We start from the raw sequence: 16,307 nt of genomic DNA, 5'->3' as shown, positions 1-16,307 counted from the left end.
AAATGTCAGGGCCATCCTGCAGGATGAGCACAATATTTGCTTTGGGGTGTACATAATGAATCCCTGGTCTAATTTCTCGGGATATTCCTTGGTAGTATATCAAATAGAGAATCTTCCTTCTTCTGGTCTTTCTTGATCTCATATGAACAAGGCGACTTATATCTCAACATCACATTGCTTTAGAGATGACATGCCATCCCTCGCCTGAAGGGCTTGTGTTCTGGCATACTCCTCTCAACAGCGCACAGGAAACTCTTGTTATAATCTTCTTTATTTGTTCCGGATACCGCTAACCTGCCTCACAAACCCTTCTGGTCCCAGAAGCTGAGGTAGAGGCAGTCTATTGCTTAGCAGTGCTGTCCGAGGGAAGCATCGACAAGACTACTTTACTATGAGCCGGCCACCGGGCCCGCGGCAACTACTCCTCAATAGGCAGTCACGCTGGACTCCGACTGTCGTCGCCCTCTGTCACTCCACGCTGAATGCGGATTTAGAGGCGTGGGTTTATAGGGGAAACAAACGGGCATAGCAAAAAAGGAAACGGCAAAAAAGATGGTCCCAGAGGGGCTCGAACCCTCGACTTTAACGTTATTAGCGTTACGCTCTAACCAACTGAGCTATGGGACCCGGTTGGTTGAAAAATGCTAGGATCTATGGTCTTATCACCACGTGAAATATTATGTCATTATGCATGAGGTTCTGTGTTCTACCGCCGATCCGGATCGCAGTAGGGCTGGCTCGGATCTAGCCGAATCCTGGTGCATCTACTGAGTATATCCAACGCATACAGGTACTGTACAGTACATAGACTTGATTCAAGCGCATAGCGCCACGCTGCGGAATTGCATGTGGTCCCCGGGTCACATCATTATAGATGACGTGTTGTAGAATTGAGGTTTATGGCACCGTTTTCCTCCATCATTTGGGACTGATTGGCGCGCATGGGAGGCGTATGTACCCGTTAGGGAGATTGCTACAATAGCCAACAACAAAAGAGTATATGCACAATCCATAGCACCGTGTTGTTATTTTCGTGCGAACTGTACTCGGGTGTAGACGATAAGATCCATTCTCGTGTCTTGCATGTTTTACTCTCTCGTGGAATTGTGCCTGCGGATAGGCCATATAGTTTTGACTTGGACTAAATCCATAAAGCTGCGCAGGCCGCGGAAGCCGGGATCGGGGACGGACAGAAAGAATGAACGAACCACGCCTGGCTGGTGTCACCACAGCCCGGCCCTTTAAGGACCACGAAGAACAGACAACACAACACCATTGCACGCCTACGATGTTCTCCTTCGGGTGACCAAGAAGCGACGATCGGGTAAAAGCAAAAAGATAATCGGCCCGAGCCGCGGATCGAACGCGGGACCTCTCGCAGATATGCTTGGGTTTGGAATCCCTAAGCGAGAATCATACCACTAGACCACCCGGGCTGAATTGTTAGAATGGTTTGAGAGTGTGCCGTTATGAGGACTGAATATGCATCCTGGTTGTTTTACTGCCAGAGTTGACTGAGATCCTCGTAGCGGATGCTGTTAGGATTGCGGTATGTATGATGCCTACAAAAAAAAAATGTGGGACTCCCAGTCACTCAGCAGCTCTCTGCGATGGATGGTGAAAAAGGCGCCTTCTCCTGGGCAGTATCCAGTTACTGGACTTGGGGATCGAGCAACATGTCGGTACTGACAGTCTGCGCGTAGCGGAATATACAACAGTGCCAAGGTAGGGCTTGGTGGAAAAATACCTTTGTTGCGCTTGTGCTTTCACCCCCGCGGCGCTCTCCCTCAACCTCGAGCAGGAACGTCCTGCCCAGATAGGATAGAGTAGCCATCTTCTCGGTACTTTGAATAATGGTAGGTGCCACCCCCCTCACTGTCTATGGTCACGAGCCACTCGTTCCGGCGACAAATCTATCCAGCCAGAGCAACCTCATATCGCAAGCACGTGCCTCTGATCCACCCAATGAATTGCTATAGCATATATACACCGTACTATCCATCAAGGCCTTCATCTCCAGTATGACTCTATCGGTAGGCCGAGCACAAGAACCATCATATCATATCGATCCTAGACCCAGCAACAACAGCAACGGAACGGCTGTAGCGGTAGCCCTATATCCCCAGCCCCGAACCCCCCCTCCCCGTAGAGAAGCACAGTCAAAAACCCACGAAGAATAACGCACACAGTAAATGACACCTGCAGAGCCTACTCCCACGCCCACCACACAGAGACATCTACCAGACGCCACAGCCACCAGAAAGGACACTGCCACTCGCTACGGAGGCCACGCACCCAAAATCCCCACCCCAAGAACCACCTAACAATGGCATCATCCGAGGCCTTTATCCCCCACGTCTTTGACATCCCCTTCAAGCCTCTTTGTCTCAACTCATGACAAGGAGACCATTGTACATATAACAGTGAGCTTGAACGCAACCCAACAAGCAGATTTGTTGCTTAGCTTGAGATTCCCAGTAACGGTGGCATACAGCCATAAGGGTGCAATGCTCGCTTTCCAAGGTATAAGAAACATTTCCCCCCTGAAATGGCACCCCTCCGCGCGCGCCCCCGGCTGGTCTGGCTACCACTTTATGTATACTTTTTTTTTTCTTAGGGACGACACAAGCAGCAGGGTTGCTTCATATCAATGTCTTCAATTCGAGAAATAGTTTCGACAACGGACACCATACACAGAACAAAAGAAACGATAATCTTCACCACTAGGGAGTTAAGTGGCATCTATCAACGGCCGCCCAGATGAGAGGTGGGAATAGAGGCGGCGGCGGCGGTGGTGGCAGAGGTGGTAGAGGTGGTTTCAATAATCAAAATAACCGCGGTGGTGGAAGAGGGGGCGGTTTCAACAATCAGGGTGGCAGAGGTGGATTCAACAACAACAAGAGAAACAACAACGGCGAAAAAAATAATCGGGGAAGAGGTGGATTTAACAACAATAACAACAGCAACAGGAATAACAACAACAACATCAACAACAACAACAACCGCGGTGGAAAAGGCGGTGGCTTCTTCAACAACAAGGGAAACAACTGGAATAACAACAATAACAACAACGGCAATGGCAAGAACGGCAAGAATAAGAAGAAAGTCAACTGGTATCGCCCGCTCCTCGACCCATACGACTTCGAAGACAACTCGGCCAGGGTGCTGTGGCGCTGGGGGGTTGACAGCAGTAAGGCCCCGGAACCCGAGGATACAGAGATGACGGACGCGCCTCCGTTGGAGAACCCCGAGCCTGACGATGATATAACCATGGGAGGCGTCTCTGATGACGAGGACTCTGATATCTCGATGGGAGGCTGGTCCGACTCAGAGTCTGATTCGGATACCTCGATGAGAAGTTGGTCCGATTCGGACCCCGATACCTCAATTCGGGACTGTGCTGACCTAGATGCCTTGGTAGGGGGGCAGCCGGATCGGGGTGCAAATGAGCGGCGATTGTCTGATTCAGATATCTCGATGCGAAGTTGGTCGGATTCGGACTCTGATACCCCCAGTGGGGCCTGTGCTAACCCGGATACTTCAACAGGCGAGGAGTCCGACCCAGACACCGCGGTGGGAGTCCGTTTTGAGTTGTACAGGTCGTGCAAAGGCCGTCCCGGTACACCAGTTCCCTCGAGGAGATCAAGCTCGAGCTCGGAAGCCTCGAGCGATTCATCGGATCCGGACTACTTGCCAGACGACGATGAGGATCCAGATGACGAAGAGGATCAAGACTATGCCTCCAAGCCAGGGAAACAAGCCCCAACCGACCCCTGTGAACAGATGTAATCACCCAGCGAAAGAACTGTTGAAGGGATCCTGTTGTTGGACATTTAACTTACCGTGGATGGACTTGTTGTATATGTTGTCACTATATATGAGAGCTTTGGGTTCTGGTGATAGAGATACCAATCTATCTATCTTGGAAGTGTAGCTCTGTGCCTCGCAGCGCGGGCTCCGAGTTGACCATCGGCGGATCAAGAGGGAGACTAGGAGGAATACGTCAGCTGTGGGAGGGGAGACATATCGTCCGGGGCGATGCTGAAGATGCCACCACGGGATATCAGGATAGGTGAATCACTCACATATCCGAAGTTACCAAGTCGACTGCTAGTTAACCACAGAAGCTCCTTTTCTTAGCCTAGCAGAGTGCCAATATGAAGTGGAATGATATATAGTATATGCAACCGAGATTTCGATTCAACACTCGTATGACTCGTGGCAGCTGAGGGGAGGGGGAGTCAACGGAACTCACCGTGCACTGTACTGTACATACCATAGTTTGGTCTGTCGGTCTCATCCGATATTGAGATCTGCCAGACTAAAAGATCAACGCTGCGGGCGCCGGGGACAACGGCCCAGCTGGCACTAATCCTAGTGCATGTAACTAGCCTACGAGCCTTGTTATTTAGTGCTTACGGTACCTCCCTCCACTGAGCTGAACTACGAATCTACTGTTTTCTGACCAAGCTCCACCAGGCTCCAAAATAAATAAGAAGCGACCTGCACGACCCCACCACTTCCTCGTCAATCTACCACCATCTATCGATCTCCCACCCACGCGACACAATCATGGCCACCAATTCCACCACCAAGCTCCAGGCAATCGTCATAGTCCACGGCGCATGGCATTCGCCCTCCCACTACTCCAACTTCACGACCGCCCTCCGCAAGCGCGGCCACGAGGTCCACGTGCCGCGCCTGCTGACCATGAACGGCGTGCGCCCGCCCAACGCTCACCTCGAGGACGATACTGGCCTGATTCGCACCTACGTCGAGAGCCTGGTCGAGGCCGGCCGCGAGGTCATCGTGCTCATGCACTCCTACGGCGGGCAGGTGGGCACCAACGCACTCACGGGCCTGTCGACCACCCAGCGCGAGGCCCAGGGCCTATCGGGCGGTGTGCGCCAGCTCGTCTACATTGCCGCCTTCGCTGTGACCGAGGGCACATCGATGATTGATGTCGTCGAGGCGCACGGCCACGGCGAATATATGCCGCTCGCTTTCGACTTCGCAGAGGACAAGACGACCGTCAGTCGGGATCCTAAGGGTCTGATCGTGGGGCCGGGGCGGTCCGACGAGGAGCTCGAGGCCTATGTCGCGGCATTCCGGCCCCATAATGGCGGGGCCTGGTATGAGAAGGTGCAGCGCTGTGCGTGGCGCGAGGTTCCGCGGGTGGCGTACATTCAAGCGACGTTGGATACGAATGTGCCGCTTCAGTATCAGAAGGATCTTGTGGAGGTGATGGAGCGGGAGACGGGGCGTCCGGTGAGGACGGTTGAGGTGGAGACCGGTCATTGTCCGACTTTCACGAAGCCGGAGGAGGTGGCGGCGATTGTGCATGAGTTGGCGGTTGGGAATTGAGATGGATAGGGGCGGGACCCTGGGGATCTTCTTCGTTGATTGTAGGAAATTGGACTGCTGCTCTGGCGGATTATCATTGGCGGTCATGTACCACACGATGAAAGGTTGTTGTACTCATACCCATGTCTCTTTGTCTGTGGTATCCAACTTAAACTCAGTAGACGCAGTAGCGAATGGTCATCAACGTACGTAGCACTGTACATAGTACCCGTGTTAGACCTTGCTGGTTTTCATCTATCATTAGTGCTCCCCGTTAGTGCTTACTGTGATATCGCCCGGCCCTGCGACGGACTGCCCCACTACCTACCCATAAGCACCCCCTTCTCCAGCCGAACTCAAGCCACCCCCGGCGCGGCTATCTCGGGCACTTCCCAGCCCGTGATCAGGAAGCGGGCCGCAACGATCGTTTCGATCCACGCGGCGCATGCGGCGTTCGAGAACAAGATTCAACGTGCTGTAGCATATCAGGAACTTATTCTTCGCTTGCTCTCACAGGAAACCCGACGAATGCGTCCAGTTTGGCTTGCTGACTTGAAAAGACAGGTACCGCACATAGAGGGGGCGAGGTGCGGCTATGGCATTGGGGACATCGTGCTGTGGTGGAATTTCATGGGGTCGCGGCCGGTAAGCGAACCATCGCATCGGAGGAAGAAGAAAACAAAGGGGTGATTTCTTTGCCGATGGACTAGACGAGAATAACAGATCGGTGCAGTTCTGTGCATTTTGACGAAAGGTATTGGCAGGACTAGTCGTCACTGGGAACGCGGGCCTGACTGACGCCCGCGAGGGGTGGTATTGAGCGTATGGGAGGGATTGGCTCTGGGAAAGAAGTGTAGCACAGACGGGCGATCAAGATCATGAGTGAGGTGATTCTGGCGATGCCTACCTTGTTGCGTATGGACGTGTTCTGAGTATAGACTATAGAGCGTTCGCTCGTGAAAAAGGAGCAATAACACATGCCCAGGACGAGTTGTGTCATGCAAAGAAGACCGGAGTCGCTGAGCTCAAAGTCGCGTACTGTACCTGCCGCCGCCCAACCCAGCCCACCATCCAAGTATCGCATAAACCACCATATCGCAACAATCTATACCTCACAAACAACAGTAAAGAAAACACCCAGAACGGCCGAATATATACCGATTTCGGGAGGTAAACAACAACCCCATAAGAACCCATGGTTCAGGGTCGACAATTACGTAAAAGTGTTTTGATGACGACTTGATAACAATTGCTCTATATAAGTCAAGCATGCCCCACCACCACCAACAACGTAGACCGGATGGTCGAGTTGGCGGGTCCTCGTGGCCAAGTTGGTTAAGGCTTCACGCTTATAATACGAAGACATTTCATGTATCGTATCGTGACGATCGGCGGTTCGAGCCCGCCCGGGGACAATTTCTTTTTGGTCTTGGGTTGGGGTGGCGACTCTTTCTCCGCCCAGTACGTACAAAACCGCCCTTTGTCTCTTTTTTAGCTTCTTTGCATGCAAGACGTGTTTTATTGTTTTTTGTCTGCTTTGGTTGTACTATGTTAAAAGATATCCGGGGTCTTGGTGAATATGCAAACCCATTAATATCTGCTGTACTGTAAGGTGTATGTCATGTACGCTTCCCACTCCAACCTACGCCGGTCTATCTCTTCCTCCCGACTCCTTCCAATTACCCCTCCTTCTCAGAGTCACTACCACCGTACTGCATCGACACCGCCATGCGCTCCAACATCTCCTCCCTCCATCCCCAGCCCAGAGCAAAGGTAGCACCCGGCCCCAACGCAAAAGTCGAAGCGGCGCACGCACCGACAGCCTTCCACCAGGAGAACGTTCCCTCGGACCGCGCCTGCTGTCGCTGCTGCAGCTCCCGGAACCTCAGCGCCAGCCACACGAACCCGCTCGCCATGGAGATGACCTGGTCATACTGCAGGAATCGCGCGATCCCCTGCGGAAACGAGGTCACGGGGGCGAGGTGCTCCGTCAGACCCGGAAAGAAGAGGCTGGCCATGGAGGCGCCGCGGGGCTTAGTGAGGCGCGTGTAGATGAAGGTGATACCGGAGAGGAGGGCGAGGGTGCGGTAGAAGAACCGCACGGTGCGGATGTTTCTCCTGCGCGTCTTACGACGAGCGTCCGGGTCGGCCGGTGGCGGGGCAGGGAAAAGGCGCTTCGCGAGGAGGGCGATCGGGAGCTGGAGGAGGGGCACCGTTACGGGGAAGAGTTGCCATATGGCATTGTACCAGTGTCGGGTTTCGACGGTGCGGGGGATGAAGTTGGCGTAGGTGGTGAGGTGGTAGCTGCCCAGGAGGGAGATCAGCAAGGACCCCGTCGTGGACGGGTCGATAATGCGGTTATGGCCCGGGAGAATGCGACCGAGGGGTGCGGTGATGTATTCGGCTGCGTAGTAGAGAGGGGCTATCAGGCCGATTCCGCGGACTTGGAATGCAACGCCGGCGGTTATGGGTCTATGGAGACGCAAGGTTAGGTGCTGCAGGGTTCAAGGTTGAGAAGATAGGGATGCTTACAGTAACACTTTGTACCATGACTCTGCTCCGCGGAGGCTCTCCAAGAGCCAAATGCCATACACCGGGCCCAGATCGGTCATGAACGACAGCATCTGAAGCCGCGAATATGGGTCGGTCCCGCTGATCGAGGGCAAAAAGCAGAGATTCATAGGTCGGAGAAGGTTGTCCAGAAATGGGACGTGGTAGACCGGTTTAGTCAGACTGATGGCCTCACCATTGCTGGCGGTCCAGGTTCCTTGGCTGATCTGTGTAATCAGGTATGGCATGAGCTTCTGGATCACGGTCCCCATGGTTGCGCTCGCAGCAGCGTAACAGCCCACCAAAGGAGCAGTCCAAAGAGCTCGCTTCCAGGCCTTATCAGCGGGGGTGTAAGGGTAGCTGTCAGTGTACGGCATGGTGCCCTGCAACGACCTTGCCGGGACTGGCTCGCAGTCGAGCTTGACGGCTCCGGCCATATTCTTAGAGTTGAGATCCATCAGGTAGCGGCCAATGTGTGGCAGTACCCTGAGTGCAATGAATTTATATTTTGGGGACGCCAAAGACTCAATGCGAGTCAAATCACCAGCGGCAGAATATATGGCGGGGAGACGAGCAAGTCGGGCTTCTTCCCAGGCCTGTAGACAGCGGTCAATCTCACCGACAGGGATGCGCTCCTCGGCCGAGCTTTGTACCAAAGTGGCTAGGTTATTGGCCAAAGACGCGGCACTCTCGATAGCACTCATCCCGCCCTGGCCCAGGTTGGGGGTCATCTGTGCAATGCAACCAGGTAATCAGCAACACTACCACGTTATAACTAGCTCTCGGCTCAACATACCTTGTGAATCGAGTCACCAATACAGACAAAGCGATCCATGCACCAGTGCTTAAACAGGGCCTCTTCCAGAGGAACCATTGTTCGCGTTATCGTTCTTTGAACGACCTCGGAGAATGGCACGGTATCGGTGACCGGCTTGTCCAGGTAGCCTGCTATGTGCTTTTCGAGATCATCCTGGCTATACCGAGGGGTCTCGTTGCCTGTGTAGACCTGATCCATCTTGGTGAAGAAGAACCAGTAGACGCGCCCACCCTTGCTTGAGATCACCAGAAATGACCAATCCTCGCCATACGTCCGATGAAGAAGCCCCGGTTCCAGTCCCGGGGTTGGCTGCGAGATGCCAAACACACAGTTATACTCGGACTTCATCCCTGTACCCCACGAGGGGACGTATCAGTACAGGCTTCCAGTCCCAGAACGGAGGTCGCATACGTGTTCTTTCCACCGCGATCTCATTGATGAGCCCGCGGGTTTCCATATAGTCCCACATCTGATACCGGATGGTACTCCTGACGCCATCCGCACCCACTACCAAGTCTCCCTCGAAAGTGGTGTTATCTTCACAGTGTACCACTACCTTCTCGGGCAGGTGGTCCACTTTTGTCACTCTCTTGTTGAGAAATACCCGATCTTGCGCAGACCCTAGATGCTTGTGAAGGACTGCGAGTACCGCCTGCCGATCGAGAAATGCTACTGGGTACCCATGTCTGATTTCCCGTCAGCGGGTGATCACATATCACTTCTCACACAATCGCAGCAGAGATGTTGGATGGGGCGCGCGAATGACCTACCTCTCTAAGACGAGGCGCAGGTCGATCGACTCGTTGATGAGCTTGCCTCTATCGGACCAGATGAGCTCTCTATGGAGCGGCTCCACGAGATCATAAATGTCGTCGAAAACACCGATCTGATCGAAGATGCGACTGCCATTCGGGCTAAGGCCAATGGATGCACCTACCTGAGGCGCGATGTCATCGTGGGACTCCAAGACAACAAAGTCAATGTTGTTTCGGAGAAGGGAGTGGGCAAGTGTGAGGCCAGCGATGGAGCCACCCACTATGACCACGCGGAACTTGGATTGAGAGGTCTTCTCCATGGTGAAGGTGATAGGCAGTCCACCTATTGCGTACAGAAAGTGACGACCTGATTTCAAGTAGGTGTGAGGAGGGTGGGCAATGACAATGTATAAATACTAACACCAATACTACTGTGATAGTTTAGAGGTTCCACTCCAAACACCAACGGCTTCATTGTCTGCGACGATCGCAAGGGGACAGATGAAGCTCCATCGAAGAAAAAATGTGGACTTCACATTGTTCTAGATTAGGTAGAGATAAGTTGAGGACGGGCCAGACGAGTCAAGCCAATGAGCGTTGGAGTTTAGTCTGCACGCTAGGGGGATTGGCAGAAGCTGCGTGTTCACCGCAACAAATAGCAACCACCATCGCACTCCGAAACCCCATTTTGCTGTCATGGCGTGATTATCGCACCCATTCAAGAGGCATCACGTTTCCCCCACAATACCCAAATACAGCATCGTAATTTCGATATGCCGAAGAGTGCTCGAGCTCCCTTGAGCCCAATCATGTGAATTGGCCCGGCCTTACCGACGGTAAGATGGCGGTGATTTCCGCATCTGGGTGTCAGTGAGATCCAGACATCATGAGACATCAAGAGGCACTGAGAGACTCGGGTCACCATCCGCAAACGAACAACGCATATTATGCGCATTCATTTTCAATGTCCTCATTGCTGACAGTGGTGGCAGAACTCTATCCGCGAGAAGTCCCGCTCGAATGATTGGCTGTGTACACAATGGAATCTCAACCGTTGGGTAGGCCGCCTTGCCGGTAGATACAATATGCATGTCGACCGTTGTCCGATGGGGGGAGCGGGAACAAATGGACGAAGCATGGCCCATCAGCCGTGCAGCACTAATGTAGAAGTATCCCTGAACCCCGCCTGGGCGACGTGCGGCTGTGGTGCTGAGGGTGAAATGTGACTGGGTGGTTCGGGTGCCAGAGCCCACATGGTTTAGCCGCACTTGGCATCCAGCTCGCGAGGCTGAGGGGATGTCGCTCTGGCTCATGGTGAGTGAACCTTATTCTCATTGTACGAGTCGTCTGTTCGTCTAGATGTGGGGACTCAATGCTGCCAAACGTAACTATCATTATGCCAGGTCAGCACGGGAGAATAGCAAAGAGGTTACTTTTAATATGAGCAATATCGGGATAAGCGAGTTGCACGTTGCTGCTTAGGGGGTCTTCCAGAGGTTCAAGGTTCCATGGCTGCTATCGAGCACTGGGTAGCTTTCGGTCTCAAAGGCAGCTCACACATGTCCTGACATCAGTTGGCCGGATGGTGTAGTTGGTTATCACGTATCGTTAACACCGATAAGGTCCTGGGATCGAGCCCCAGTCTGGTCATCTCTTTTTGCACATCCAGGCTTACCACTGTTACTGGTACTGGTACTCTTTTTACCCTCAAGATTGAGGCAATCTATATGGTAAGACGTGACCCAAAGAACTGGCATGGTCAAAGCAACCCTCTCCTCCAGCGCTCAGCTTTCAATGTGAGAAGATTGACTTCTGAACATGCAAGAACAATAGGGCGCAAGTGAGTAGCTCACGTTAGAACTAGGGGGCGTGAATATGGACATTGTACTGTTACCATAACATGACTGTTGTATGGGTGTCCGTTGGTAGGCTCAATCACCGATGCCCCCCTAAATTGTGTGTGTTGTAGCATTCTTTAATAAACTAAAAAAAAAAGGACAAAATTATCAGCGACACGGCATGGTTGTCAACACGACAATGTCTGTATGTGCAAAAAGAGATGACCAGACTGGGGCTCGATCCCAGGACCTTATCGGTGTTAACGATACGTGATAACCAACTACACCATCCGGCCTCCTTGTTAAAACAATTCTCTAATTCGTTATACACGACAGAATATCCAAGACACTCGTCGTCTTCCGAGGCAGCCATAGACTTAGTGGTAGCTTTAGCAATTTTGTTGCTATTCTTTCCAGACCATGTCCTTTGGCTCTTTCACCTTTTTACTTTAATCATACACCCCGATCGCGAAGTATACCAACTAGAAGCTCCCTACGTCACAGATGTTTTGATGACTCGGACCCATGGATGGGAGGCGTATATATCTTCGGCCCACCATCCGACTCTGCAGTCCACGGTATGAGCTACGTTGTCCCGGAGAAACACAGGCGCAAATTACTTGACGCATGGTAGAACGATGACAGGACGCCGACATCAACCACCAACAGGAGTACAGACGTGGCCCAAGCACCAAGACAACACCGAAAATCAAGATACAACTATCCCGTGCCTGCCCGAGAACCCCCCCCTCCGACACATTCAAGCAATGTAGACCCACACAGCGAAGATACTGGAGCCCGATTCCAGCATACAATGGCAGGCGGACAAAAGAGATAGAGAGACATCGATGTCATATCGCGACCACATAACCTCGTACACAGCGAAGGCAATATGTAGCTCCAATAGACCACCCGCAACGAAAATATGAGTCGCTGTATGAGCCAAGGTACCGCAACGATACTTAACCATGAGTAGTTCGACCTAGGAAAGCCAGACTTGAGTAGGGACAAGCATGGGAGCTAGAAGCCGAAGGCATATACAGAGAAGCCACACGGAAGCAGTGTAGAAGATGCTTCTTTTGCAGCACCGGTTGCTGCCTGGTTACTGGAACATATAACACAGAATACGTTATTCTCATAACTTGATCCGATATAGTGTAACGGCTATCATACCTGTCTTTCACACAGGAGATCGGGGTTCGATTCCCCGTATCGGAGACATCCTTTAAATCTTTTTGTCATGTTTCATTCTTTTGACATATCTGCAAGAAGTTCACAATGTCTCATCACTGGACCGTCAAGACAAAGCGCACAACACTAGAACAAGTCACCAGGAAAGGAAGGTCCATCCACTCGCGGCCTACTCCCGGCCGGACCTTCCCTTTTGGTAGACTAACATAGGACTCCGGGAATGAGTGCCGCATTCCTCACGGACAGCATCCCCAAGCAACGAAGAGCAGGTGCACACCTGCGGGCTTCCTCTTTCATCATCCTTAGTCGATAGAGAATTTTACAACGCCACCCCACATACCACGATTCATGACAGTTGTTAAGTGGACCAATAAACTACATACAGTACATGAAAAGAGATGCACAGTCGTGATATTGACATAATCAGAGAGGTAAGGAAAAATACAAGAATCGTCAATATGACGCCGGATATAGCGCCACCAGGAACAAGCACAGTGAAGTAGGATGGTGGGCCAGATATAGCAGTGGTCCGGCACAAGGCAAGGAGAGTCAGTATGTGAATGAAAGGAAGGGTATTTGATGAGTCGTCAAAATGTCGAACAAAGCAGTAGGTATCATGTGGTAAATCCCGGGAAACGCGCGCAATCTTCAACTATCCAAGGTATTAGGAAACTCTGCCGGCAAAAATGTCGCACAAACTCGCTAATCTGTAATAGAATATCGCCCCACCAACCAGCGTCGGGGTGACGATATGAGAATCGAACATGGCATCTTTTGGTCGTTTGGGTCTTTTCGGTCTCTCTCCAGAACTCGTAGAATGTAGCCTGCGATTTGCTCAATCGATCATCATTCGAGTAGGCACCTGGCCAGAAGAGATGTTGGAGGACAGCTCAGTCGTCTTGCCCTCTTTGTTCTGCGTCTTCTTCTTGTGTACATGTTGCTTCAGGCCCTTGTGGAAGTTGTGCATACACACACAGGCGTTGATAATGGTGATGACGATGAGCACAAGGGTGATGACGGCGAAGAATGTCAAAGAGCGCCGAGCAGTCAAGTATAGGTCATAAGTACCAGGCTGGTACATCCGGACTAGCTTGAATAAGAAATAGGCCATGGCCGCGAAGTAAAGGAGCTAGCGAAACGGTCAGCTGATGATCTGCGGGGCTTAACCGAGTACCATTGAAACATACAATGACAACAATCATGCCAATCGAGCTTTCGCGCCGTACGAAGAAGGCCGCGCAGATCAGAATTATAATCGTCACGGGAATGGCAGCTAGTGTAAGGGCGAATTCTATGTCGGTCCTATTCGTGACGATAACGACGAATTGAACGGTGAAACCAAGGAAGAAGAAGAAGTCGAATTTCAGAAGCGAGATATAGATCTAACACGATTGTAAGCATGGGCGCCGCGCGTAACCCTTATACGAGCACATACCTGATAAGTCAGATACCGGCGCTTCATTCGCAGATCGGCACTGATATGTTTGTAGATAGACCATGCGAACTCGTCGTATAGTTTCCAGGCAACGATCACCATCAAGATTGAACCCATAGCCACGACGCAGGGGATGATGATAAGGAAAGGCTCTGTTTCTCCCCAGACGTTTTCCGCAATAGCACCATTGTCCCAGAGAATTTGTACAGCATCGCGAATTTGTTGCACCTGCACGGCCCCGTAAATCAACAACCCGATATTGCACATGCACAGTCCGATAACCTGAATAGTGTTCTTAAGGCGTAGCGCATCGTAAACGAGAATCAGCTCATAGATGAACCCAAAGCTATAGAGGGCTAGGAAGGTTGGAATAGGTTTTGAGGCAGTCGTCGTGGCGGCCGATGGGAGCAATTGGACCTGGAAATTGACGAAAATATAACTTTTGCGAAAAAGATTAGCTTCGGACCCGAAAGTTTGAACATGGAGACTATTTGCACCTACCACTCCAGGGCGAGGGTAATGATCGTTTGCACAAGGGTGACAATGCAGAAGGACCACGTCCACAGAGAATTGGGGCGGTACATCCTGTGTCGCTTTGGGGGATCCGGAGGAACGTTTGTGTATCCTTCCCGTCCACGAAAACCACGCCGAAAGGACGGATCAAAAGAGCCCCCCAGGAGGGAGGCCCGCGATGTGTTGGAATAAATTTTGACGAAGTGCTCCGTGACGGAGCTGGTGTCCGTCGGAGGATCGGGATCTGGATACAATATGCTGGTTTCACCACCAAATGGCGGCGTTTTTCGTTTCGGGAGAAGATCGGAAAGTCGGAGGTCGAGGTGACGATGAGTGCTGTTTTGGCTGTCGCGATCCCCAAACTCTCAGATATGTCGCTTTGCCTGAAAAGACTCTAGGTGATTCAGGAGGTGAAATCTCGATAATGACCGAAACGGTGACGATAGGATCCCAGGCGCATAAGCCACACCAGATCCCCTGAAAATCAGCCTAGACCAGATGGAGGGCAGTCCAGGAGGCTGGGCTGCGAGTGGAAAGGAAAGCGTCGAGATCTTTAGAGGCGATGTGTTTGGTTACTAGGCCGCGTGAGAAAAGTCGCGACGGAGATTTGGCGGGGAGGCTCAGTCCGGTGGTCGATGGCTCGGGACTGGTGGAGGACCAGGCTGGCTGGGTGTAAGGCTGAGCACATGCAGGGTCACGAGTCAGGTTGGTGTGTCGGTTTCAGTCGGGAATGAGGGGGGTGTGGGTGGGAGGGAGAAAGAAAACGAAAGACTAGTTGTGAAAGAGAGACTGATGGGTTGAGAAACGAGTGTTGGAGGAATAGGAAGGAGAAGAGGAAGAGGTGCTGAGTGTTGAAGATGAGGGACAGGTGGAGGACAACAGAAGACGGGGGGGGGGGGCGATGGGGGGAAGAAAGGGAAGTCTGAGCCGCAGTGAGGAGGAAACAACGAGGCGAAAGAAGGGAAGAGGAGGAAAATGTATTATTACGAGTACGAAGATACTTACTTTTTTACCTCTGCCGGTCGGGCGGGCAAAGAAAAGAAGCAGCCAAGCGGAAGAAGTCCAGCTGAAGTTCCAGACGCAACGGAAGGGTCAAGTGTCCGATTCAAAAGGGAAACTGCAGGGACGATCCCCAAAGAATAGAACAGAGAGGGGAGAGAGAAAGGAAGAAAGGAAGAATCACGAACAGACAGACAGACGGACAGACAGACAGACAAGCAGATAGACAGGCAGAAAAAGGAATCCAACTGAATGGGAGAGCTTCCAGTGCTCTCTTCCCCACCGGACGGACACCACCGACAACAAATGCGACTAAGAAAAATAAATAGCCTTAACCGGCGACAGTTAACGGTATGAAGTTAAGTTAGCTGGAATTGTGTTGGATTGTCCATTGAGGAGTATCCCACCCTCAGTTCTAAATTTGTGGTGCTTAATCTCGCTGTTGACTCGCGCACGGGAACTTTTTAATTAGAGTCTTATGTTGTCTTATGTCGCTCTAACACCTCTCAGGAGTTCTTGGTATTCGAGCCACGGCAGGTCCAGTCTTGGCTAATTATCCTCTGGATAATTTACGCAAAAAGTACTCCCCGTACGTATGGAGTACTTCGCAGAAAAGAGTAGGGTGAGATGGCGGTGGTGGCTAGTAATCTTAGGATTCGTACGTAGAAATAACCCGTGCCTGAGACTAACTCAAGGGAGAAATAAACTAGCCTCGATTACTCCTGAATTGTCGCGTTGCAGGCGTTGCAGTGGGGTGGGTCGGACCCATGCGATGGGCTGGCTGTCTGCCTGCTGCGAACTTTTTGAAACCAAAATTTCGCCCGGGGATGGACGGGGGCCAGATTCCATGGTTCAATTTATGCATC

The 16,307-nt window shown here is 51.9% G+C and overlaps 5 protein-coding genes and 6 non-coding genes across 11 annotated transcripts; 6 read left to right on the top strand and 5 right to left on the bottom strand.

Moving 5' to 3' along the window:
* Positions 1–553: 553 nt before the first annotated feature.
* BO72DRAFT_t281 lies at positions 554–627 on the bottom strand. Its single transcript has one exon. It is a non-coding gene; the product is annotated as a tRNA-Ile (tRNA).
* Positions 628–1,344: 717 nt separating this feature from the next.
* BO72DRAFT_t280 lies at positions 1,345–1,436 on the bottom strand. The gene has a single exon. It is a non-coding gene; the product is annotated as a tRNA-Pro (tRNA).
* Positions 1,437–2,692: 1,256 nt separating this feature from the next.
* Positions 2,693–4,287, top strand: BO72DRAFT_452586 (uncharacterized protein). The gene is made up of 2 exons (XM_040945757.1): positions 2,693–3,989; positions 4,086–4,287. The coding sequence occupies exon 1, from the start codon at positions 2,761–2,763 to the stop codon at positions 3,787–3,789; it is 1,029 nt and encodes a 342-aa protein (XP_040796620.1). The 5' UTR covers positions 2,693–2,760; the 3' UTR covers positions 3,790–3,989; positions 4,086–4,287.
* Positions 4,288–4,469: 182 nt separating this feature from the next.
* On the top strand, positions 4,470–5,569 carry BO72DRAFT_452585 (alpha/beta hydrolase). Its single transcript, XM_040945756.1, has one exon. It carries the CDS (start codon positions 4,573–4,575, stop codon positions 5,362–5,364), a length of 792 nt encoding a protein of 263 aa, XP_040796619.1. The 5' UTR covers positions 4,470–4,572; the 3' UTR covers positions 5,365–5,569.
* Positions 5,570–6,659: 1,090 nt separating this feature from the next.
* BO72DRAFT_t282 lies at positions 6,660–6,758 on the top strand. Its single transcript has one exon. It is a non-coding gene; the product is annotated as a tRNA-Ile (tRNA).
* A 264-nt stretch (positions 6,759–7,022) lies between these two features.
* Positions 7,023–9,785, bottom strand: BO72DRAFT_462882 (FAD-dependent oxidoreductase; the record flags this gene model as incomplete). Its single annotated transcript, XM_040946575.1, has 5 exons — positions 7,023–7,815; positions 7,876–8,624; positions 8,690–9,060; positions 9,122–9,396; positions 9,481–9,785. The coding sequence occupies 5 exons, from the start codon at positions 9,783–9,785 to the stop codon at positions 7,023–7,025; spliced, it is 2,493 nt and encodes an 830-aa protein (XP_040796618.1).
* Positions 9,786–9,886: 101 nt separating this feature from the next.
* BO72DRAFT_271578 (uncharacterized protein) lies at positions 9,887–10,290 on the top strand. The gene has a single exon (XM_040940205.1). It carries the CDS (start codon positions 9,989–9,991, stop codon positions 10,229–10,231), a length of 243 nt encoding a protein of 80 aa, XP_040796617.1. The 5' UTR covers positions 9,887–9,988; the 3' UTR covers positions 10,232–10,290.
* A 751-nt stretch (positions 10,291–11,041) lies between these two features.
* Positions 11,042–11,115, top strand: BO72DRAFT_t283. Its single transcript has one exon. It is a non-coding gene; the product is annotated as a tRNA-Val (tRNA).
* A 410-nt stretch (positions 11,116–11,525) lies between these two features.
* BO72DRAFT_t279 lies at positions 11,526–11,599 on the bottom strand. Its single transcript has one exon. It is a non-coding gene; the product is annotated as a tRNA-Val (tRNA).
* An 850-nt stretch (positions 11,600–12,449) lies between these two features.
* BO72DRAFT_t284 lies at positions 12,450–12,521 on the top strand. The gene has a single exon. It is a non-coding gene; the product is annotated as a tRNA-Glu (tRNA).
* Positions 12,522–13,285: 764 nt separating this feature from the next.
* On the bottom strand, positions 13,286–14,795 carry BO72DRAFT_271539 (uncharacterized protein). The gene is made up of 4 exons (XM_040940204.1): positions 14,431–14,795; positions 13,930–14,368; positions 13,682–13,876; positions 13,286–13,623 (listed from the first exon to the last, which is right to left on the bottom strand). The coding sequence occupies exons 1-4, from the start codon at positions 14,511–14,513 to the stop codon at positions 13,330–13,332; spliced, it is 1,011 nt and encodes a 336-aa protein (XP_040796616.1). The 5' UTR covers positions 14,514–14,795; the 3' UTR covers positions 13,286–13,329.
* Between the last annotated feature and the right edge of the window lie 1,512 nt (positions 14,796–16,307).

Source organism: Aspergillus fijiensis (assembly GCF_003184825.1).
Source record: "Aspergillus fijiensis CBS 313.89 unplaced genomic scaffold BO72scaffold_73, whole genome shotgun sequence".
NCBI classification, from domain to species: domain Eukaryota; kingdom Fungi; phylum Ascomycota; class Eurotiomycetes; order Eurotiales; family Aspergillaceae; genus Aspergillus; species Aspergillus fijiensis.
Note: the sequence above shows the minus strand (reverse complement) of the source record. Positions and strands in the feature narration are given on the sequence as shown.

What these genes read in the sequence shown, in the direction of transcription:
- BO72DRAFT_452586 (XM_040945757.1), top strand. Translation starts at nt 2,761, where the DNA reads ATGAGAGGTGGGAATAGAGGCGGCGGCGGCGGTGGTGGCAGAGGTGGT.
- BO72DRAFT_452585 (XM_040945756.1), top strand. Translation starts at nt 4,573, where the DNA reads ATGGCCACCAATTCCACCACCAAGCTCCAGGCAATCGTCATAGTCCAC.
- BO72DRAFT_271578 (XM_040940205.1), top strand. Translation starts at nt 9,989, where the DNA reads ATGTGGACTTCACATTGTTCTAGATTAGGTAGAGATAAGTTGAGGACG.
- BO72DRAFT_271539 (XM_040940204.1), bottom strand. Translation starts at nt 14,513, where the DNA reads ATGTACCGCCCCAATTCTCTGTGGACGTGGTCCTTCTGCATTGTCACC. An exon ending in GCCGGTATCTGACTTATCAG is followed by an intron (nt 13,877 to 13,929) that starts GTATGTGCTCGT and finishes CAATCGTGTTAG; the next exon opens with ATCTATATCTCGCTTCTGAA. An exon ending in TTGGCATGATTGTTGTCATT is followed by an intron (nt 13,624 to 13,681) that starts GTATGTTTCAAT and finishes CCGTTTCGCTAG; the next exon opens with CTCCTTTACTTCGCGGCCAT.